The sequence below is a fragment of the Mustela nigripes genome, chromosome 14 (assembly GCF_022355385.1).
Source record: "Mustela nigripes isolate SB6536 chromosome 14, MUSNIG.SB6536, whole genome shotgun sequence".
In the NCBI taxonomy this organism is placed as follows: Eukaryota; Metazoa; Chordata; class Mammalia; order Carnivora; family Mustelidae; genus Mustela; species Mustela nigripes.
This window is the reverse complement of record NC_081570.1, coordinates 13,520,818-13,544,663: the sequence shown is the minus strand read 5'-3', so window position 1 is coordinate 13,544,663 and position 23,846 is coordinate 13,520,818. Positions and strand designations below refer to the sequence as shown.

General features: G+C 55.9%; 2 protein-coding genes across 5 annotated transcripts in view; one reads left to right on the top strand and one right to left on the bottom strand.

The window, feature by feature from the left end:
* The window catches only part of CAPZB (capping actin protein of muscle Z-line subunit beta), a 125,885-nt gene extending 124,160 nt beyond the window's left edge, over nt 1-1,725 (top strand). Inside the window, exon 9 of one of the 2 annotated variants that reach the window (XM_059376438.1) lies at nt 892-1,725. In XM_059376438.1, coding sequence (XP_059232421.1) covers nt 892-979 — 88 coding nt within the window. In that variant the 3' untranslated portion in view covers nt 980-1,725. The remainder of the gene's footprint in view (nt 1-891) is intronic. The other variant, XM_059376437.1, reaches the window with a different exon arrangement.
* Nucleotides 987-23,728, bottom strand: SLC66A1 (solute carrier family 66 member 1). Of its 3 annotated transcripts, none has more exons than XM_059376435.1 (8): nt 23,652-23,728; nt 19,438-19,625; nt 11,871-12,000; nt 11,511-11,598; nt 10,785-10,927; nt 10,566-10,658; nt 9,894-10,079; nt 987-9,274 (listed from the first exon to the last, which is right to left on the bottom strand). In XM_059376435.1, exons 2-8 carry the CDS (start codon nt 19,599-19,601, stop codon nt 9,203-9,205), a joined length of 876 nt encoding a protein of 291 aa, XP_059232418.1. In that variant the 5' UTR covers nt 19,602-19,625; nt 23,652-23,728; the 3' UTR covers nt 987-9,202. The 3 variants fall into 3 exon arrangements, with proteins under 3 accessions (XP_059232418.1, XP_059232417.1, XP_059232419.1); XM_059376434.1 differs by lacking the exon at nt 23,652-23,728 and adding an exon at nt 22,280-22,397; XM_059376436.1 differs by lacking the exon at nt 23,652-23,728 and adding an exon at nt 20,303-20,438.
* Nucleotides 23,729-23,846: the final 118 nt, after the last annotated feature.

The following is a 23,846-nucleotide window of genomic DNA, read 5'->3' as shown; positions in this document are numbered from 1 at the left end:
CAGACCCCTCTTGTCTGCTGCTGCGGAACTGTTGGAAAGTTTATGAGTAGTCGAGTCAGTGCTTGGTTTGTCGACATGAAGGGTCATTTGGACAGAGTGACCATTCAGGGCATCATCAGGGGGCGTTTCCCGAAGCCTTCGTGTCCTCATCTGTGAACTGGGGACACCAGGAAGACCGCCCCCCCCTCCAGGACGCCGTAAGAGGAAAAGGAGGATGTGTGGGAAGCGCTGCGTGGACTGTCCGGCCCCGCGGAGCTGGGCGGCTGCTCGCTTTGGGGAAGAGTGTGAGCAGCCACGTCAAGTGCACGCACGTCAGCCTGCCCCCACGAATCCTGGATTTGGTGGCGGTGACCCAGGGCCCCTTAGCTCAGTCCCATACTGCCTCTGGAAATCCAGGCCAGGGGAGTTTCTTGGCCGAGTTCAAGTTGATGGTGCCTGCCCTACAGGAGCCCCCCTGGACGTGAACCCAGTCTGCTCAGCTGTCCAGAAGGTCTCAAATGTTCAGTGGGTGGACCTCTGTCCCCCTGCACATGGGGGGGGTTAGCAGCGGGCTGCTTCTACCGGGCAGGGATGTGATGAGGGGGAAGCCCAGGAGCCCCCTTCTGCTTCAGGCTGACTTTGGGACCTGCACCCAGAGAAGTGATTAGGGTGCTGGTGGCTCCAGTGGGCGCCCCCCGCCCCAGCCTGTTGCAGAGGTGAGCAGCCGTCCAGGTGGGCTGTGCACCTCCCCTGTGGGGCCTGGTGAGGGGCCGGTGGGGGGTGGTGCGTGTCTGGGGCACTGTGGCCCTCAGCCCCTCTCCGGCACCACCCACCGTGGGGCCCAGCCCGGCCCCAGCACTGCAGCGCCCCTGCCCAGTACACGGCCTGATGGACTCCTTTCCTCCCTGGCAGGTCTGTGCAGACTTTCGCAGACAAATCAAAGCAAGAAGCTCTTAAGAACGACCTGGTGGAGGCCTTGAAGAGAAAGCAGCAGTGTTAGAGCTCGGCTCCGGGCTACCAGGACGCGCCACACGCTCGTTAGTTTCCTTTCTTAGAGAACTCGTCTTCTGCTCCCTTCCTCGCCCTGCGCCTCCCCACCAGGTCCTGTAACACCGGCTTCACCGACCGCACGGCGCCGTCTCCCCCCGAGAATAAAGCCCAGTCAACACCCTCCGTCTCCGAGGCCTCCTTCCCACCACGTTTTGCTGTCCGAACTCTCCGCGTTTCTGCAGAGACCGCGTGTTCGTGTTTGCCCCGGCCCCCGACCTGCCCCCCACCCGTTTATCGGCATAAAATACTGTCCATCTCCCCTTCCTTCCCACCTTTTTGTTACATTGGTGTAAAAAATGTAAAACAAAAAAATTTTATGAACTAACTGTGGTGTGTGAAAGAGAGAAGAAAAACTGGAAATCTGATTCCACGTGTGTTTGGGAGTAGCTTGGGGTTGGGGCTGGGGGACAGGGGACAGCTCCGGGAGAAAGGGGGTGGCCCTCCGCTTTGTCCTGCACGGACTTGAACCCTGTCCCACGGAGACCACGTGGTGGGGGTGCGGGGGTGGGGCCTGCTGACTGTCCGCTCTCTGGCCAGGTGCTTTCTTTCAATTTTTACGGAATGCAAAAGGAGTTTTTTGTTTTATTTTGTTTTTTTGTAAAGCTTAAAAAAAATCTACATCTTATACTTGAGCTTCCATACTTAAAAAAAAAAGAAAAAAAAATAAATAAACAAACAGAAACTGGGACGCAGTTAGCACTGGCCTCGTGTTCTTTCTCACCCGCCTCCCTTCGCAAGCATCCGTGGCCCCAGGCGGGAGCCGGGCAGACGCAGGTGGGACCCACACCACAGCGGCGGGACCTGTGCTGTGAGCGGGGACAAGAGGGCCCCTTCCGGAGCCCGGGGCTGCCGCTCAGCTCCCCAAGTCCTGCTCCAGCGCCACGTGCCCCGGAAGACCTGGGCATCCCCACGTCATTCTGTCACTCTGGGTGTGGACTCCCCAGACCCCTCATTTCTGCAAACACCCTGGGCGTGTGGGACGCCTGCATGCCCCAAACCCATCCTCGCAGCCGGCAGGGACTGTCCCTGCTCTCCCCACTGACAGCAGGCGGCCGTGCAGCCGGTCCGGAGGGCTCACACCCTGGCTCTGGGGTGAAGCCTGCACCCAGTTGGCACCCCTGGACGGGTGGTGGCCTCAAGAGCATGAGGCCTCAGGGGACAAGCTGGGCTGTCCAAGGCCCTTCCACCCCTCCCCACAGTGTCCCCAAGTCAGCCCCTTGGAGCCTTCACAGAGGGCCTTCTGGGACCCTGTTTCAAGATTCGCTGTGTCCAAACTGTCATTCATTCGCATCCTGGACTAAGGAGACACTGTGTGGCACCTCCACCGCTGCGGGGAGCGGGCACCGTGCGCTGGGCCTCTAGTGCTACCTGCTGCGGATGTGACCCCTGCCCAAACCAGGGAGCTCTCGCCGGACAGACTCTGAGTTTCATTCCCACAGGGAGGGTTTCCTGCTCGCAGGATCCCTGGCGCAGACTTGGCCTCTGTCTTTCCAGATGCCACGGGCTCCCTTTCCCTCTCCGCGGGGAGCCCCATGCATCCTCTGCGGCAGGCGTTCTCGCTCAACAGGTGGGCTTCTGCTCCTGGCAACCAGCGAACTAAGGAGAAAGGGCTCCTGGGGGCTGGCATGGGCGCTGACACCCCCCCCCAACCACATGCCCAAGGGGCTGACAGGTCTACCCCCACTTCACAGGAAGCGGGGTAGAGGGGCGGGATGTGCACTCCACCCCCCCTGACCCCACTATCCCTCACTGGCCCCTCCTGCCTGTTTTAGAATTCCAAGAGAAGACCAGCTTTTCCTCCTGTTCTCTTGGTGATGAAGCATCTACAGCAAAAGCTGCAAAACTTTTTAAAGATTTGATTTCAGGGCGCCTGGGTGGCTCAGTGGGTTAAAGCCTCTGCTTTCGGCTCAGGTCATGATCTCAGGGTCCTTGGATAGAGTCCCACATGGGGCTTTCTGCTCAGCAGGGAGCCTGCTTCCCTCTCTCTGCCTGCCTCTGTCTACTGTGATCTCTGTCAAATAAACAAATAAAATCTTTAAAAAAAAAAAAAAGATTTGATTTCATTTGAGAGAGAGAACATGAGCCGGGGAGAGGGAGGAGCAGAGGGTGGGCGGGGCAAGCAGACTCCAAGCTGAGCCAGGAGCCCGCGCAGGGGGCTCGATCACGTGACCCCAAGATCATGACCGGAGCTGAAACCCAGAGCTGGCTGCTTCACCAGCTGAGCCCCCCCAGGCGCCCAAGGCTTCAATTTTTTTTTTTTTAAGATTTTATTTATTTATTTGACAGACAAAGATCACAAGTAGGCAGAGAGAGAGAGGAGGAAGCAGGCTTCCCGCTGAGCAGAGAGCCTGATGCGGGGCTCGATGCCAGAACTCTGAGATCATGACCTGAGCCGAAGGCAGAGGCTTTAACCCACTGAGCCACCCAGGTGCCGCTTTTTTTTTTTTTTTTTTAAGCTTTTATTTGGCTTCCAATTTTTTAAAAATAAAGTATGTCTCATTCCAAACAGTAAGTTAAATAAATGTTAAAATTTACCTATCACAGGGGCGCCTGGGTGGCTCAGTGGGTTAAAGCATCTGCCTTCGGCTCAGGCCATGATTCCAGGGTCCTGGGATTGAGCCCCAAGTCAGGGTCTCTGCTCGGCAGGGAGCCTTCTTCCTCTCTCTCTCTCTCTGCCTGCCTCTGCCTGCTTGTGATCTCTGTCTGTCAAATAAATAAAATCTAAAAAAAAAAAAATTATCATAGAAGTGAAAATGCTTCATCATTATTTTCTCAATATAACTAAAATATGTAAAACTTTCAGCAGGAAAAGCAGATTACTTAATCATACCTTGTCAGCTTGTTCCTTCAACCAGAACCGACCAGCTTTGCTGCAAATGTTTGGACTGAGGGCTTCGTCACTGAGTTTGCAATTCTGTCTTCCACCCTTAGGAAGCAGATGATCTATTAAACAGGTAATTTCTTGGGGCACCTGGTGGTTCATGTAATGATCTCAGGGTCCTGGGATCGAGCCCCACATCAGGCTCTCTGCTCAGCAGGAAGCCTGCTTCCCCCTCTCTCTCTGCCTGCCTCTCTGCCTACTTGCGATCTCTGTATGTCAAATAAATAAAATCTTTCAAAAAAAAAAGTAATTTCTTTCAAAGAAGTTGGTGTTATGATCCCAGGGTCCTGGGATCGAGCCCCGCATCGGGCTCTCTACTCAGCAGGGAGCCTGCTTCCTCCTCTCTCTCTGCCTGTCTCTCTGCCTGCTTGTGATCTCTGTCAAATAAATAAATAAAATCTTAAAAAAAAAAAAGGGGGGGGGGCGCCTGGGTGGCTCAGTGGGTTAAGCCACTGCCTTCGGCTCAGGTCATGATCTCGTCTGATCTCAGAAGTTGGTGTTATTTTTGTTTCATAAAAACATTGGTTATAATTCGCATGACCAACACTCCAATTCACTGTTTAAAAAGATGAAGTTCAGAATATAAACATATAAGCTCATAATTTAAAGAATTTAAGTTTCTAAAATTGAAATGTGGTACAAATATTTTTAATGTTTTATTTTTAATTTTCTATCCTTACTTTGTGTCTTTCAAAATATTACTTCAGGGGCACCTGGGTGGCTCAGTCAGTGAAGCATCCGACTCTTGATTTCGACTCAGATCCTGATCCTGAAGGATCTTGACCGTGACCTGAGGCCATGAGACTGAGCCTTGCATCAGGCTCTGAGCTCAGCAACGAGTCTGCTTGTCCTTCTGCTTGTCCCTCTCCCTCTGCCCCGCCGCCACACACACTAGTGTGTTGCGCACGCCCTCTCTCCCTCTCAAATAAATAAATATTTTTAAAAATTTCTGGGGCACCTGACTGACTCCGTTAAGTGTCTGCCTTTGGCTCAGGTCATGATCCCAGGGTCTTGGGATGGAGTCCTGCATCGGGCTCCCTGCCCAGTGGGGAGTGTGCTTCTCCCTCTCCTGCTCTCCCTACTCTGTCAAATAATTTTTTTTTAATCACTTCATAGACTCTCCTACCACTGTTCTCTACCTTTTTTATGCAACTTTTTTTTTTTAAGATTTCATTTATTAGAGAGAGTGCAACAGAGATAGAGTGGGGAGGCAGAGAAGCAGGCTCCCCTCTGAGCAGGGAGCCCAACATAAGGGTCTCAAGGCTCCATCCCACGACCCTGGGATCATGACCTGAGCCAAAGGCAGACGCTTCACTGACAGCCACCCAGGCCCCCAACCCCAAGATGGAGTCACAAGCTCCACGACCGAACCAGCGGCCCACTTTGTGCAACTTTTCAAAGTAAATGCTCCGTTAGTGCTTCCTAGAACGAAGAGCCTGTGTCGCATACAACGGATCTTCGACCCGCCCAGGGAATGAAACCATTGACAGTTCCTCACGCATACTGGGCGTCTGGGTCATCTGCAATGACTACAAGTGAGCAGAAATGTTGCAAGATGAAGTATATCTATACCCATAACTTCCCATGCGAATTTAGTCATCGCTGACTTGATCCTTTCTCAAATAGCGGTCTTGAGACAGAGCTCCTACAGCACGCTCTCGCCCCACGTCGAGGGCACACACTCAGCAGTTCCACGATCGTGGGTTCCATGCCTGGTACCTTCAACCAGACGGAGGCTCCCTGACGGCCGTTGTGTCGGGCATTCACTCACTCAGACATTTACTGAGCACCTACTGTGGGCTGGGTGAGCGGGACAGACGTCTGCCCACACTGTTGGGCGTGGGGAAGTACTGATAAAAAACTGGTCTTCCCAGAGCACTTCCGGTGTGCTGCGCAGAGATCCCCGTGGGTGGCTGTGTCCTTGGGCTGTCACGGGGCTGGGGGACTGGGCGGTAGTACTCAGGTGCATGGAGTTAACCCGCAGCAGAGGGCAATCCCCCCCGCCCCCCACCGTGGGGCTAACCCTCCTCTGGATCCGCTCAGCGCACTCAAGGGAGGCAGGTGGGCCAGCTGGTCACAGAAGTCAGCACCTGGCTGTCTACCCAGCGGCCTCTGCGGTCCCTCCTTTCAGCAACAGTGAAAGCCAAGTCCAACAGCAGAAGAGGTGAACAGGGCAGTGAGCTGCAGGTTGCTCCCCTTCCTCAACTTTGGGGACTCAAGGCCATATCCAAATTGTGGCTTAAAGAAGCCCATTAAGTTCACTGAAGAACCCTGGGCTGGAAGGGCCTGGGGCCACATGCACGCTGGGTCCTTCTGCTTCCTAGGAGACTGCTACCTGCCCGCCAGCTCTTCCTGTCCCCGCCAGGATTCGGGGGACACGGGGACCAGGCGCTGTGAGAGGCCTTTGCACACACGGCATCTCATTCAAGGGAGAGTCAAGAGCCAAGCGAGGGCTCTTTTGGGGTGACTGGTCCAACCTCCTGCTCCCCCTGAGTGTCCAGAGAGAGACTCCCTTCCGGACAAGGACACCCGACAAGTGACAAAGGTGGTGCCCCTCTTGGCTGAGTCTGGCCTGAAACCTGGAAGCAGAATGCCGCCGAGCCTGCGGGTTAGGTGGGAGCGCTCACCCCTCCCGGCCACCCCCTGCCTGCAGCGAGCTAAGAGGTGTGCACCCGGGGGGGGGGGGGGGGAGGGAAGTCTCCCCGGGCTCCCCACCCAGGCCTGCCCACCTGGCCCCGTCCATGTGGGGGAGCTGCCGGAAGAAGCTGGGGGGTCCGGGCACCGGCGATACTCATGTCGCCATCCCGTACCTGCCTCTTGCCCGGTGGTGGTGGTGGCGGCGGCAGGCGCTGGAGCCTAAACACTCCACCACCAGCACTCCCTCCTCTGTCGGACAGGGTACTGCCTGGGCCACAGCCATCAGACCCGGGCCTCCTTTGGGAGGAAGAACCGTGGCTCAGCGCCGACTGGGCATGGCAGAAAAGCAAGAGCTATGGCCCCGCAGACCGGTGCTTCCCGGGAGGAAGTGAGGAGGCCACCTTCACGAGGCAAGGTCCTCCGGACAGGGCTGTGACCCGTCCTCTCTCTCAGGCGGCTCTGACTGAGGCCCGCACTTGGGGTGCTCACCGCTATGGTGAGGGAGTCCCCGGTAACACATCAAGCAAGGTCCTGGCCCTGGGGGGAGCCAGAAGATGGCTGGCGAGGGTGCCCCAAGAAGGCCCAAGCGAGAGCCAGCTGGCACCTGGGGGCAGCTTCGCCGGGGAGGGCCTGGGGGCTCCAGGAAGGAGGAAGGGAGCCTAAGCCCCCAAAGTTGGGCTGCCCGCAAGGAGAAGCTGTGTAGCCCACAGCCCTGCCCTCTGGACCCCTAGCCAGGGAGGGGACTCCGAGAGCCCTAGTCCCGGGCAGGTGTGGGATGAGGGACAGAATGGGGTTCAAAAAGCTGCTCCGCCGTGAGCAAGCTGCTTGATCCCTCGAAGCCTGTTTTCCATCTGGAAACTGGCCATCCTAATTGCACCGACCCCATATCACCCTGCCCAGCATACAAGCAGCACTCATCAAAGACCGGCCCGGTGCCAGGGTACACACAGGGCTCCGCAGGCACGACCAGGACAGGCACACGGCAGACTGGCCCAACTTGGCCTCACTGCCCACCTGAACCTCAGAGGCAGCTCTGAGGTCTCCCCAGATCCCAATTCCTGCCTTCTTTTCCCCAACCTGCTGTAAGCCACTGCCCCGGCCCCTGCTCCACGACCCAGCCTGGCTTTCCAGCGGCCCCAGCTCCACACCTGGGCACGCCCTTCCCCCTTCCTGACTCCCCTCCGTCTTCAGGATTGACCCCAGGGCCCCTCCTCCGAGAAGCCTTCTTCGCGGAGTCTCCTCATTCTGATGGCACTTTGTATCTTCTGGTCAAAGCCCTCACCCCCAGGCTCGGGCGACCATCTTCGCTCCCTGACAAGGACCAGAGCCCGGTCGCCCCCCTCACAGATGCCCAGCACAGCCGGGCCTGGTGGAGGATACTCTCTGCCGATCTATGTGGCACCAAACTGGCCTGTGGGCCTCCCCCACCCCCGTGAGCTCCTTCCTGTCCCTCGGGCAGGAAGAGCCACAGCTTCTCTCCCTGACCAGCCCTCAGGCACCCAAAGATGCATGGCCAGTAAGTGGACTCAGAACGGGGTCTGGGAGACAGAGTGAAGTTGGGGTCCAGGACCAGAGCTCAGGCCTGAGCCCTGTCCTCTCCTCCCTTCCCACTGCTGCTGCACCTCCATCCTCTGCCTATCACGCGCATGTGCGCGTGCGCGCGTGCGCACACACACACACACACGTGATCTCCTGCATGTCACCCTCCTCCAGGAAGGTCTCTGATCTGCAGGGAGATCTGCAAGTGCCTCTCCTCCAACTGAAAATTACCAAAGCTAACCTTTATGGTACGCTTACTACATGCCAGACTTTGGGACTAACTTCTGCTAATTACACCCATTTCACAGATGAGGTAACTGAGGCACAGAGAAGCTAAGAGGCAGAACCAAGATCTGAACCTTAACTTTTTTTTTTTTCCCCTGCTGCTTCCTGAGCACTGAGGGGCTGGGACCCCGTCATTCTCGCTGCTGGATCCTCAGCCGCGGGTGTGGATTCTGTTAAAGAGAACCAGGTCCTGGAACCCGAGGTCCCCTGGAGGCGGGACAGTCTGCTCCTGTTTGGCTCTGCCACATCTCAGCCTCTAGACCCCCACCTGGGACCTGGAAGCTGGGGCCCGGATCCCTGTGCACCGCGGCTGCCCAGCGCAGCCTAGACCGCAGCACCTCGGGGAAGGAGCACCAGAAAGATGCCTCGCTGGGAGGGGCCATTTACTGCGCTGTCTGCGGACACTGGCGACAACCACACCCGCTCCAGGGGTGTGTGTGTGTGTGTGTGTGCGTGGGCAGACGGAAGGAGGGGAGTTGGGGGGCGCCCACTGCCTTTGGAGGAGCCGAGGTCTCAGCTGCAGCCCCCATGGGGGCTCCCAGGGACAGCAGTCTCAGATTCTAGGGGTGTGTCTCGGGGGGGACGAGCCCCAGCACCCCCCTCGTTCCCCACGCCCTGCCCCCCTGAAGAGTCCATCAGTCAGGGTTCCTGGAAGAGTCACCCAGCAGGTTCCGGAGGTGGGGGAGGTGCCTGGGCCGGGCCCTTAAGGCACCCCCGGCTGCCTGCACGGCCCACTCCAGGGTCAGCAGCACCATGTCTGCCCCGCACTAGTCCCTTCTTGGGAGCAGCGTCTGGAGATCCCCGTTGTCCTGGGCTTGGCCTGGGTCCGGGTCAACTGGGGAGGAGGGGCTGGCGCTCCGAGGAGGTGGCCGTGTCCCTGTATATCAGGAACTGTATGGAGATCTGGGGGGCCAAAGTCAAGGCCAAACCGAGCGGAGGCTAAGACGGCCACGCTCTTTCCTCCCTCTCACCCCAGCCCTCCCTGAGACGCCAAGGTCTCAAGCTACAGCCCCCTCCCATGAGGCTCTCGGGACAGCTTCCTCCAGGGTCCAGCTTGTACTCCTCTGGCCTGGAGGGACTGATTTCCCCAGATTCCTCAGGGCCTTGGCATAGGCTGAGTCGGAAGCACCCCTCCCTTGCCTTTGCCTGACTCCGCTCTTCTCCTCCAGGCGCTTCAAACGGCACTGCAGGGTCCCTGGCTGAGCTTCTAAACTAAGACAGCCCCTGGGGTGACACCAGGCAGGTTTCCCTGCAGTGCCCAGCACCACCGCGGTGAAGCGTGTGCGGACCACCTCCGCCCCGAGCCGGGAGCTTCCTGGGCCACTCGGTTCTTGCTCGCTGCCGGATCTGGCACCTAGCGGGGTGCTGGGCCCGTGGAGGTTCACTCTGGATGGATGGGCGGGCGCATGGACGGGTGCAGGGTGGGTGGGTGCTGAAGCCGCCTGCAGCGATGCTGTGCCCGCCTCCTCCCCTGCCCCCACCCCACCCACCCCGCAACCTCCGTCCCCACCGCAAAGGATACAACAGTGTCGAGCAGCAGCACGCCCAGGCTGCCCACGAGCCAGGGCAGGTGGTGCAGCACGTAGCTGCCCTCGCTCTCGCCCACCTCCGGGTTTTTGAGCAGCACGCTCAGCCCGTACAGCGTGTTCCCCAGCATCACCAAGGCGAACAGCGAGTAGGAGACACCCCGCGTGGACTTCCTCAGGAACTGGGGGTGGGGGGCAAGGACGAGAGGCCTGGGACGGGGCTCCTGCCGCGCTGCCCCGTCCCACTGAGCAGGGTCTGGGCACGTTTCTCACCATGTGCCCGGCGAGCATGCCCACGACCTGTCCCGGGTCCGCGGAGACCGGCCGCGCCCTGCCCGGGGCCCCCGCCGACGGCCGCCTCTCCTGCCCCAGCACCCCTCACTGCCCCGCCAGCCTCCCCGGCCCCAGCACGCCCCTTGCTCCCCTCCTCTCGGGACTGTCGGCTGAGCCTCTGCCCCCTCACCGGACTCCTGATTCTCTGAGACACACACAGGGCACCTGTGCCCCTCGAGACCGGCCTCACCTGTGCCCACTTCACAGAGGCCGAAACTGAGGGCTGGAGAACTGGATTCACTTGCCCAAGCCAACGGTGAGTTTGAACCCAGACCTTCCGCACCATGACCCCACCCCTTGACCCGGAGGACCCCCTGCCCCGGCCCCAGGCTCACGTTGGTGCGGATCTGAGGCAGCCGGGAAAGCAGGTAGAGCATGCTGGAGACTGAGCCGATGACGAAGCCGATGATCTCCTGCTGAGTGAAGGGCTGAGAGGGCAGGCGCCGCTCAGGGCCCGGGCGGGGCCAGAGGACAGTGCCCTGGGGATGAGCCAGTCCCCCCCAGCCCGCCGGCCCCCCCCGGCCGCACTCCACCGTCACTGACCCACACCTCACCTTACTGCCCGGCTCCACTGACAGGAGCGTCCGACCCCGGAAGACCTCCCTCCGGGCGGCCACAGGGCCTGTGGTCCTCAGCAGTGGGGCAGCACACGCCATCCCCAAGATGAACAGCAGCGCAGAATTGATGGGGGTAGACACTGGACAGGAGACGTGGGGGAAGCCGAGGTCAGGTAGCAGAGGCAGCAAACCGGGCACGACTTGAGTCCTGGCCTTGCCCTTCCGTGGCTGTGTGACTCCGGGCAAGTAACCCAACCTCTCTGAGCTTTAATGCCTCCTCTGTAGGATGGGTGTAGTAGCACCCTTCTCCTCGAGTCGTAAAGGAGACACAAGGGCAGGAGAGGATCACCCAGAGCAGAAATGCTCGTGAGACAGCCCCACCCCCAAGTGCCTCCATCTGCCCTCCACTCCCGCCCCCTCTCAATCCTCAAGGGCAGCTGAGACCGGTGTCCTCGTCCTCGTCTCCTTAGCTCCAAGCCCAGGGCCAGGTACGGAGGAGCAGCTGAAGCCCCATTTGTGGAATGAGCCTCAAGAGGAGGGAGGTCCCTGTGGTCGCGCCCGGATGCACGAGCCATCCTCCAGCCTCCCTCTCTGCGCTCTGGGACACCTGCTTGCAGATAAGGCCCGTTGCTGCGCTGATCACTGCACAATGGGAAGCCCACTTCCTCCCGCGCCCCTCCCATTGCCTCGCGCCCCTCCCATTGCTCCACGCCCCACACGCACACAGAGAGGGGCGCTTCTTAAACTTGTAGTGAAAGTAGAGGGACAGCATCACCAGGTCCGCCAGCACGTAGTACACCGCCGTGTAGGTCTGCAAGAGGAGTGGGAGCCCGTCAGCGGCTGTGGGGCCGACCAGCCTATTTCACCTCTCGGACCTTCTGTCTCCTCCTCTGTCTAGCCCACAGCAGAGGGCCCGGCCTGGACGGAGGGAGGAGAGGTGGCCGGCGCTCCTCATCAGGGCAGAGTGGGACTCGGAGCTCAAGGGAGGGCTCTGGTTTGGACCGGGTGGGGTCCTCCCTCTGCCATGGTTGTCCCAGGCGGCCTGCCCCGCCCCGCCCCGCCCCAGCCCCGCGTCAGACCCACCTGCAGGGGCAGCTGGTCAGCGAGGAAGGAGCCGATGAGGTTGCAGGAATCCCCTCCAATCCAGCCCAAAAGGAACCACAGAGACAGCGCCTGGTCCATGTTGCCCGTCCTGCAGGCTTTGATGTACTGGCTGCGGCCGAGGAAGGAGACGCAGGCTCAGGGCAGGAGGGGGCCCGGGCCAGGGAGGCAGGGACGTCACCTGTGAGCCCATCCTGCTGGCAGGGGGAGCTGCGGGAGCCTCTCGGTGCCCCTTGGGGATTCTCACCCGCAGATTCTCTTCCAACCAGGGAACTCAGCGGCAGCCGCATCTTTCCAGAAGCATCCATAGCATTCCTGAGACTCCCCTCCAGAGCACCCTAGAGTCTCCCAGCAGGGACCTGGCGTTTTGTGTCAGGCCCTGAGACGCGTCACAGGGACCCTGCATTCTTTCTTCCATGGAGGGGAAGGGGGGTGGCTGTGGCAGGGACCTGCGGCCTGGCGCTGCCCTATCTTCAGGAGCGGCTGATGATAAGATAGGCCAAACCACAGCCTGTGGCCTTCAAAGGGCAATGTGGCAGGGCTGGGCGATGGCCTGAGTTTGACCTCAGGGCTTTGGATAACCTGGTAGTTTGTATTTTGGTTGTTTTTTTTTGTTTTTTTAAGATTGTATTTATTTATTTGACAGACAAAGATCACAAGTAGGCAGAGAGGCAGGCAGAGAGAGAGAGGGAAGCAGGCTCCCTGCTAAGCAGAGAGCCCAATGCAGGGCTCGATCCCAGGACCTTGGGATCATGACCCAAGCTGAAGGTAGAGGTTTTAACCCATTGAGCCACCCAGGCACCCCTGGTGGTTTTTCCTCAAAGGCCAAGTGTCAGCACGAGCTCCAGGCTGACAACAGGTGTTAAAGGGTTTCAGGCAGAGGTCTGACTATGAACTCCTTCAGTCCTGCAGACTACCCCCCCACCAACCCAGGGCAGGTCTAGTCCCGAGGCTCCTCCTGGGGCAGGGAGACTCAGGGCACATGGAGGCCAGAAGCCAGGATTACAGCCAGACCCTGAGCCCTCCCTCTCCAGTCTCTCTGCACCTCTATGCAACTGCCATTTACTCTTTTTCTGTTTAACATATATATTTATATATATATATAATATATACAAACACACACACACATATACATATATTAGAGAGCAGGGAAAGGCAGAGGGAGAGAAAGAAATCTTTTTAAATTTTTTTATAAAGATGTATTTATTGGGGCATCTGGGTGGCTCAGTGGGTTAAGCCGCTGCCTTCAGCTCAGGTCATGATCTCAGGGTCCTGGGATCGAGCCCCGCATTGGGCTCTCTGCCTAGCAGGGAGCCTGCTTCCTCCTCTCTCTCTGCTTGCCTCTCTGCCTGCTTGTGATCTCTCTCTGTCAAATAAATAAATAAATAAAATCTTAAAAAAAAAAAAAAAAGGATGTATTTATTTATTTGAGAGAGAGCGAGCTAGAGCACAAGAGGGGCATGGCAGAGGGAGAGAATCCCAAGCAGGGGCTGAGCTCCAGGCCCGATATGACCTGAGCCGAAACTAAGAGTCAGCTGTTTACCCGACAGAGCCACCCGGGCATCCCTCGTCTGTGTGTATTTAATTAAAGGGGGACTAAATGGCACTTAATCTTCCCCAAGACCCGAGTCAGAAACTGAGAATGCCAGGTATGGCCCTGGTCCTTCCCATGGCCAAGCTTCTTCCTCCTCCTCCTCCCGTGGACACCCTCCCACCCCCCCCCCCCCCCCCTCCCACCCAGTCTGCGTGCCTCTGTGTCCTACCCAAGCTTCGTTCCCCCTGAATCTGTCATCCCTCTCAAGGATCTTTCTAAAGCCCCCGGCTGGCTGCAATCATTTCGAGCCTCCCGCTGCTCTTCCGGGGAGCCTCCAGGGCCAGCTGTCCCCCTGCCGCCGCCCCCAAGGGGGACCTATTTCCCTTTCTCCAGACTCACCAGCAGCCAGTCTCCCCCCTCCTCTTCCCCTTTGTCTTCCATGGCTCAGGAAATCTCACTTCCTCCCCCAGGCCTGCCTTGACACAAGCTCGCCAGTGTCCCCTACTTCCTCCTTGGTACCACAGGACATCCTAGTCTCTCCTGGACTCAAGCCTCCTGAGGGCAAGAAGAGTGTCCAGCTCAGGTCTGGCACCAGGGAGGCCCCTAATGAAGGTGTAGCCTGTGGCCCTTAAAGCCCCTTCTAGGACATGCGATTTGGCCTTCCTGCCTCAAATCTCGCTTCCTGTCCCTCCAGTCCTCCCTATGACTCCCAGACGGCCTTTTAAGGATGGCTGGATTGGAAACTCTGCAAAGGCAAGGAAAGCATCTGTTTTGTTTACTTGCAACATACCTACTATGGCGCCGGGAACAAGCTAATTCAATGAAAATGTCAAGTCCACAATGAGGTAGTAGGATAACTCCATGGGGAAAAGAACGCCTTTGAAACACCGGGTACTGGGACAACCAGACATCTCCATGCAAAAGAATGAGACTGGACCCCTACCCCATACCATACACAAAATATAACTCAAACTGTAGCAAAAACCCATGAAAAAGAAAACCACAGGCCCAAGATGGGAGTCGCTTAGGCCAAATCAACAAACAGAGGCTTAATAACTAACCTAATCACACAGAAATGTAGCCTTAATGGGTCAGGAATTTTCTGGCCGGTAGTCATGAGGTAATCTATCACACGGGCCCTCTCTATGCCCCACAAAGGAAGATGAGATCATCTACTAAGACCCCCTGCAGGAAAGTGAACTTGCCTGATATAATCCTTCCTCCCCCAGTCATTTCGTACCCAGCCTCTTTCCTATAAAACCTTCCATTTTATAAAACTCTCGGGAACATCTCTGTTTGCTAGACGGGATGCTGCCCAATTCCTTAATGGCTTGATAACACAGACTGTATCTTCAAATTTAGTCAGGAGGATTTTGTCGGTTAAGTATCAGAGACTTGATTTTGGCTCAGGTCATGATCTCAGGGTTCTGAGATGGAGCCCCACTTGGGGCTCCATGCTGGGCTTGGAGCTGCTTACGATTCTCTCTCTCCCTCTCGCTCTGCTGAAAGAAAGGAAAAGGAAAGAAAGAAAAGGGAAAAGAAAAGGAAAAAGAAAAAAAGAGAGAAAAGAGAAGAAAGAAAAGAAAAGAATATATTTGGTTTTCACCTCATCCCTGGCAGAGAGTTCCTAAAACTCTTGGAATTTCCTAAGTGATTTGAGCAATAAAGGTGCATTTGTTAGTTAATGAGGTGACTTTTGGAAAGCCTCAGTGTGCCCTAAAGATGCGGGCTGGCTGCCATGATGTGATGAAACCCTTGGAACTTTCAGTCCCATTCCCCTGACCTCCGGGGAGCGGAGAGGGGCCGGAGACGGAGTTCAATCACCACTGGCCAATGATGTCATCCATCATTCCTGTGCAGCGAAGCCTCCAGAAGAACTCGAATGGATAGGTTCAGAGAGAGCTTCTGGGTCAGTGAACGTGCTCAGGGAGAGTGGCGCCCCGGGAGAGGAACCAAAAGCTCCTGGCGCCCCGCCCGCATCCTCAGCCCCGTGCATCTCTCCCATCTGGCTCTTCCCTGTATCCCTTCGTAAAACACCAGTGATCTACTGAGTCAAGTTTCTCTGACTTCCATGAGCTGCTCCAGCAAATTAATCAAACCCAAGCAGGGGCTTTGTTGGGACCTCCAGTCTATAGCCGGTCCACACCTGTCAGAAGCAGAAGTGACAACCTGAACTTGTGACTGACCTCTGAAGGGGGAGGGGCAGTCCTGTGAGACTGAGCCCTTTGCCTGTGGGATCTGATGCTGACCCAGGGTATACAGTGTCTGAATGGCGTTCACTGTGTGGCGGTGTGGGAAAAAATACACATGGGCACTGGCATCAAAATCAGGTCAATCTATAAAACTGTTCAAGGAAAAGATAACGCAAGAGGGCTTGACTAGCCCCACTCTGACCTCAAACTTTCTATACTTGATTTTTAAGTACACTTCACACCCAGCACAGGGCTTGACCTCACCACCCTGACATCAAGACCTGAGTCAAATTCTAGAGTCGGAGGCTTACCTGAGTGAACCACCCAGCTGCTCCTTGACCTCGAACTTTCTAATTGATAAAGTTCTTCTTTCTAGTTTATTCCTTAACTCAGGCAGAAGACCCCGTGGGCAAAGGATCCCAGGAAGGGAAGTGGAACTACCTCCTCAAGCAACCAGGACCGTCCTGTGTCTGGGAGATCTGGAGTGACTGAGCCCATGACCATGACTGACCAGACTTCACCGCCCCACTGCATGTTACCAACCGGCCATCGTCCCCAACTTTCCTTATATAATTCTGGAAGGACTGTCAGCACTTGTGAGACAGTCTACGCCAGCTTGTGGGTCTCCTGGTGTTGGCCTCACAGAGATAAACCGCTTTCTCGCTCCACCACCACTCGCGTCTCTGCCGTTGGATTTGGTCGGCGGCGAGTGGCTGAACTGGATCTGGCTACCCGCCTCCCCGCCAGAGCCAGATGCTCTTGTGCCCCTGTGCCCCGGTTACAATCAGGGTAAATCTCTGTCACTTGGATAAGGCATCGATGTTTTTTTAGATATGACACCAAAAGCACAAGCAAAAAAGATAAAAAGAGATAAGCGGGACATCATCCAAATGCAGAACTTCTGTGCTTCCGAGGACGCAATCAAGAAAGCGAAAAGAGAACCAGAGAATGGGAGAAAATGCTTGCAAATCATGACGCTGTTGTATCCAGAATATATAAGGAACATTTGCAACTGAAGACGCCTGGGTGGCTCAGTCGGTTCAGGGTTTGCCTTCAGCTCAGGTCATGATCTCGGGGTCTTGGGATGGAGCCCCACATCAGGCTCCTTGCTCAGCTGGGGGCCTGCTTCTCCCTCTCCCTCTGCCCCTCCCCACCATTCGTGCGCTCTCTCTCGTAAATAAATAAATAAAATCATAAAAAGAAAAAAAGAGAGAGAGAACTCTTACAATTTAACAACAAAAGGGCAAATAATGTAATTGAAAAATAGACAAATGGGGGCGCCTGCGTGGCTCATGGTTAAGGCTCTGCCTTCAGCTCAGGTCCTGATCCTAGGGTCCTGGGATCGAGCCCCACATGGGGCTCCTGGCTCAACTGGGAGCCTGCTTCTCCCTCTCCCTGTACTGTTGCCCCTGCTTGTGCTCTCTCGCTGTCAAATAAATAAGTAAAATCTTAAAAAAAAAAAAAAAATAGGGCACCTGGGTGGCTCAATGGGTTAAGCCTCTGCCTTTAGCTCAGGTCATGGTCTCAGGGCCTGGGATCAAGCCCAGCATGGGGCTCTCTGCTCAGTGGGGAGCCTGCTCCCCACCCCCCCACCTGCCTCTTTGCCTACTTGTGATCTCTGTCAAATAAAGTATAATAAAAAAAGACAGAAAGTACGCCTCGATGAGGATATGGACGCACTGGAACCTCACACGCAAGGGAATGGAAATGGTGAAGCCACTTTGAAAACCGGTCTGACGGTTCCCTGTTAGAAAGAAAACCACAGAAGGCACCAGGCTGGCTGGCAGAGTCTGTGGAGCACGAGACTCTTGATCTCGGAGTTGTGAGTTCGAACCCCATGTTGGATGTAAAGATTACTTAAAAAAATAAAATAAAGGGGCGCCTGGGTGGCTCAGTGGGTTAAAGCCTCTGCCTTCGGCTTGGGTCATGATCCCAGCATCCTGGGATCAAGCCCCGCATCAGGCTCTCTGCTCTGCAGGGAGCCTGCTTCCTCTTCTCTCTCTGCCTGCCTCTCTGCCTACTTGTGATTTCTGTCTGTCAAATAAATAAATAAAATCTCAAAAAAAAAAATAAAATCTTAAAAAAAATATATATATATATATATATGCATGCACACACACACACATACATAGAAAACCAGGGGTGCCTGGGGGGCTCAGTTGGTGAAGCATCTGTCTTCACCTCAGGTCATGATCCCATGGTCCTGGAATCAAGTCCGGCACGGGGCTCCCTGCTCAGGGGAGCATCTGCTTCTCCTTCCCTCTGAAGCTCCCCATGTTTATGCTCCCTCTTTCTCCTGTCTCTCTCAAATAAATAAATAAATAAAATCTTAAAAGATCATAATAAAAAATAAATAAATAAACTTGCTCCTTGAACACATTAAAAAAGAAAAAGGAAAAAAGAAAACCAGAGGCCCCAAATGACATCACTAGGGCTAGGCCAAATCATGAAACCGGACTTAACAATGTTTTTTTAAACATCTTTGAAAGATTAAACATAGCATTACCCCATGACCCAGCAATTTCACTACGTAAGCATATACCCAAGAGAAGTCAAAACATATGTGCCCACAGAAACTTGCACAGGAATGTTCACAGTAGAGACAAAGCCACATTTATCAGCAACCGGCTGAGTAAATGGTGGCCTGTTGCACGGGGAACATTACAGCGACTGCACAGGAAAGTCTTGAAGAGGTTCTGTTAAGGGGAAGAAGCTGGACTTTAACATGCTCTCTGATTCCATTTACAGGAAATGTCCAGAGTCGGCAAATCTACAGCAACAGGAGGAAGAGGGGTAGTTGCCCAGGGCTAGGAGCTCCGGGCGAAATCAGGGATGACTCATTTCTTTGGGGGTTTCTTTTTAGGGTGATGGAAGTATTCTAAAACGGATTTTGGCATTGGTTATACAACTCTGCGGATACACTAAAAACACTGAATTATACATGTAAATGGACTAATTCTATGGTATGTGGACTATCTCTCCATAAAGCCATTTTTAGAAAATGCTGAGCTCCTGATTAAAGCCTTATCTTTCTCCCTCAGGATAAAGCACCCATTTCCTAACAGTGGAGAAGCCTCACGGCACAGTGTCCTCGGTGACCTCTTCGACCTCCCTTCTCCCCGGGGGGCCCCTAATGCCCACCCCCTCCAACCAGCCACAGGACTGTGCCCACATGGTGCAAAGGCCCCAGGTCCTTCGTGCCGTCGTCACGGCAAGCCTGGGAGGTCATCAACACCGTGCCCATTTTACAGATGAGCAAGCTGAGGTACAGAGCAGCAAAGTGACTCCCCCAGGTCACAGCGTGTCCCTGTTCCTCAGTCACAACAGTGGTCACACTCTCTTGTAATCACGCTTGCCCACCCATCACCAGACTGTCACAGGACAAGGCATGGCAGCCCTCCCAACCCCTGCTTTCTCTCTTAGCAGTACAACCTAGAGCAAGTGACTTAGCCTCTCTGGCTTTCCGTTCCCTCCTAAGTAGGGACAGTTACACGGTTATGAGGCTTAAACGAGGTAAAAACATGACAAGTGCTCAGAACTGAGGTATGTAGCGTGCACTGAACAAACAGCAAGGGTTAATACTGTTACTGTCACCTGTGTGTTGGCCTTGGCCAGCACAAGGTGGGGCCTAGGCCGGGCTTCAGGGTAGGGTCCTCCAGGGTGTGCTGGAAATCAGTGAGTGGGAGTGGAGGAAGGAGTCCGTTTGGCCTTGAGTCTGGAGAGGCCCAAGGCAGGTCGGACAGACCTCTCCTCCAGGCAATGCCTGAAGCCATGGCCCCAACCCGCTCCCCTGTCCTGGTCCCACCCCCCTGCCACCACTCACGGGAAGGTGGATGCTGCAAAACAGACAATCGAGATCAAGCCCAGGCCCACACTGGCCTCATCCCAGCCGTCCTGGGCGCATTCGCCGAACACGTCCCATATCCACCGGCGGGAGCCATTGGGGCAGTCGGAGAAGTTGCCGGGGCCCAGTTTCTTCCAGACCATGGCTGCCGCAGGATGTGGGGAGGACTGTACAGGGAGAAAGAAAGGGGGCCTTTAGCCTCGGCAGGTCTGGATCCTGTCAGCACCACCTCCAGCAACGCCCACCCCCAGTTTCATTGCCCGGCACAGACTGAGCCTCTGAACCGGAGGGCACAATCAGCTTCAAGTACACACACCACCTGTGCGGGGACAGTGCTAGATCAGCGGTCAGGGACAAGTGTGTCCAAATGCCAGTTTTTTTAGCACTGGTCAGTGCTGCGACTCTGGGCAAATGCCTCAGCCTCCCTGTGCCTCAGTTCCCTCATCTGTAAAAGGGGTCCTCACAGTGTCTCCCTCAAGTCCTGCCCCTTATATGAATTCATACAATGAACCCACAGCATCACTTTGTTACAACTCTCCAATGTTTACATTGTTTCTGATCTCTTGTTCTGTAAATTACATCTATAGAGACCAGCCCCCATTAAGTATTTTCTCACTGAAAGTAGGACTGGGGTACCTGGGTGGCTCAGTCATTAAGTGTCTGCCTTCGGCTCAGGTCATGACCCCAGGGTCCTGGGATCAAGCCCCACATCGGGCTCCCTGCTCAGTTCCCACTTTCCCTTACTTGTGTTCCCTCTCTCACTGTGTCTCTCTGTCAAATAAATAAATAAATAAATTTTTAAAAATTTAAAAAAGAAAGAAAAGAAAGTAGGACTGTCACCTACAGAGGGTCAGAGAAGGCAGATGGAGAATAAGAGCCAGGTGGGTCCAGGGCTTGCACAGATGGCTGGCACTCAAGCAGAATTCTCCAGGAGCAGCGTGGGCGGGATAGGGTACCAGGCGACCAGGGCCACTTCCCCGTTCAAAGCCCAAAGTGGCTGGTTGCAGGGCAGGCAGGAAAGTCCCCCTCCCGATGCCCTGGCAGCCTGCACAGTGACTATAGCACTCACTGTCTGTGCGACAGTCCCAGAGAAGGGACAGAAAGCGGAGCCAGACGGCGCCATCTCCACCAGGCGAGACTCACCACAGCCCCTGATTACGAAGCTCTTCACCAGCCCTGGGCTAAATACCTTGCAGGCATTTTACTCATTTTGCCCTGAAGGGGCATGAAGGGGGCGGGGGAGCTCCAAATATATCCAAGGAACCAGGGAAGTGACTTGCACCCAGCCAGGAAGCGGCAGAGGCAGGAGCCAAACCCAGGATGGGCCCCAAACCCCGACTCCTAGCCACCGTGCCATGCTGCCTCAGGCGCTTCTTTACCTGGATGTGGTAGGACCCCCCTCCCCAGCCTGTGGTCTGGCTGACTGTCCAAGCGCCCCAGCAGCCAGAAGGCGGGTGTGTGTGTGTGTGTGTGTCCCCCATGCTCAGAGGCTCAGAGGCTTTACTGGGATCCTCTCCAGCTACCTTCCATTTCTCCCTCTGCCTACTGCTCCCCCTGCTTGTGTGCTCATGCTCTCTGTCAATAAATAATTAAAATCTTAAAAAAAAAAAAAAAAGCAAGTTCTTTTGTCCCCCGGTCACCCCCCAACGCCCTTTTTTACAGATTCTGAGTGTGCCGCTCCCTCTCCCCACTGTAATACACTGACACCCTCGTAATTTTCCTGCGAGCTGGGGGAGACTGCCCCCATGTTCCAGGTACGGTTGGGTCGCCCTGCCTGAGCGAGGAACCTGTTTGAGCCTGTCTGTGAAATGGGACTGATGACACTGGCTCCTTGGGGTTGGTGGTAGAGATGAAATGCAGGTAAGGAAGACTCTCAGCCCCGGGCCTGACCAAGCCATGCAGGGGGGTGTCGTGAGGATGAGAGGCCAGGAGCTCGAACACCCTGTGGCCACGCTCTCACTCCCTTTCCACCAGGTGAGGGAGGAAATGAAGGGAACGCCTGCCCAGTGAGGGAAGGGGGTACCTGGATGATTGTAGCTTGGCTCACAGGGCCCAGAGCACAGGGCAGGTGCTCCCTGATCTCGCACAGGGCATAAGCACAGCTGGGGACACTGAGACACGCCTGAATCCCAACCAGAAGGGGCTGTCCTCTGGGGGCAGCTGCACACAGGGCCCATCATCTGGAGGTCCTGACCCAGCTAGAGAGTCAGCCTGGCCCCAGGCCTGGGTTCTGGGAATGGGCCCACCTCCTGGTCAGACAGCACTGTGAGGATGGATGTACAGGGTTGCAACAGTTTGACTGCATCCAGAGATTTGACAAGGACCACAGCAGGGGTGGGCGCCTTGGAACCACAGAGAGCACGTGCCCAGAATTCAGGCTCAGTGCCTCTGGACTTCAGAAGCAACCCCAGGGGCGCCTGACTGGTTTATCTCGTAGACCGTGCAACTCTTGATCTCAGGGTTGTGAGTTCAAGCCCCAAGTTGGGTACAGAGATTGCTTAAAAGTAAACCCTTAAAGGGGCGCCTGAGTGGCTCAGTGGGTTAAAGCCTCGGCCTTCAGCTCAGGTCATGATCCCAGGGTCCTGGGATCGAGACCCGCATCGCAGAGAGCCCGCTTCCTCCTCTCTCTCTCTCTGCCTGCCCCTCTGCCTACTTGTGATCTCTCTCTGTCAAATAAATAAATAAAAAATCTTAAAAAAAAAAAAAAGTAAACCCTTAAAAAAAAAAAAAGGCAACCCCAGCTGATTCTGATGCACTTGGCCATGCTTTGGGAAGACCTACACTGGAGAAGGCATCTCGGGCCACACCTAAGCTCTCCTACCGGATTCCAAGATGAGTCAGGGAGATGCTTCCCGTGAGAGCTTCCCAGGGAAGCAGCAGGCCTCCAGGCTTCTGCACATGTGGTCTTTTCCCTTAGGAGTGTCCTCCCCCTGGAAGTCCTGGTAAGGAGACACAGTTCTAACATGCCATCTCAAAGATGCCTTGCAAAGGCTGGCTGGAAGACACCTGTCACCTCTTCCCTCCCCCTTCACAAAGCTGAAGAATGCTTATCACAGTCCTCAGCTACTCTGGCTCCTCAAGTCCACACCCCTCCCTTCACCCTAGCCATGACTGACTCTCAGGGCCAGCAAGACCAGCTGCACAGTAAAGGTTCAGACAGTGCTGAGGAAGAGAGAGGAGACAGAGAAAGAGGGAGACAGACAGGAAAAGGAAGGAGAGGGACAGAGAAAGAGGGATAGACAGGGAAGGAAGGAAACAAACAAACTAGCTGTGAGCTCAGATGACCCAAGTTTGAGGAGAGAGCACTAGGGAACTGACCTGCTTAATGCCCACAGCATAGAATTCCAGGGCAAGTGACAGCCTCAGAATTCCAGTCTATACAATGGGGGGATAACCTATGTACCCACCTCCTAGGCCGACCGCAGAATTAAATGACAGGATCCAGGCCAAGGGATTAGAATGGAGCCTGGCAGAGAGTAAACACTCAGTAGGAATAGCCAGGGATGAGTATTACTCTGCTTTGGTTGTACCATGTCCCCCCACCACCTTCCCTGAGACCATGGGACAAACCAGCCTTTGGTTAAGGGTTGCAGGGACAAGACGGGCGCCAGTCCCAACACTTCCAAACCCAGCCTCCCCACGTACACACTTCCCAACTCGTCCCAGGCCTGAGCAGGGGAGAGTAATCTGGGATCCCTGTAAAACCACCTCGTAGGTGGAGGGGAGGGGAGTCCCCACTGGCGGCCCACCCCCTCCAGGCCTCCGAGTCCTTGGCCACCTGGTGACTAAGACCAGAGCGGGCCACCTGTTTGGCAGGGATAATGACAGGGCAGCTGCTGGGATCAGCGCTCAAACGCCGCGAGGCCCCCTCCCCTGCCTGCCCTGGGGAAAACAAAGCCGTCGGAAACGATGGGGCCCGTCCGCCGGAACCAGGAGGTGAAAAGAGGACCCAGACCCCCCAAACCCTGGCCAGGCTGGTCCGAGACCATGCTCAGGAGGGGGACGTATGCTTCTGAGGGTCCAGCTAATCCCGGCCCAGAGCCTCGTCTGCGGATCTCGCGCCGCAAGGAGGGGACAGAAGCCCCAAAACAGTCCAGGGGCTGTAAGAAGTAGTTGGAAAGATGTGGCCGCGACGCCCCAGAGTCCCGACCCGCGCGCCTTCAGGCTTGCCCCCAACCTCAATTCCCACTCACCGTGTCAAGTTCCGCCGCGGGTCCCGGCTTCTGGGCTCTGCCTGCGCCCGCCTGGGTCAGCTGACCCGAAGCCCCGCCCCGTCCCGCCCCCGTCCCGCCCCCGTCCCTGTGACACGTGGCTCCGCCTCCTCCGCCGCGCGCAGGGCGGACAGTCCCTGGGGGCGGTGAATGCGGCGAGAGCGAACCGAGCGTGCG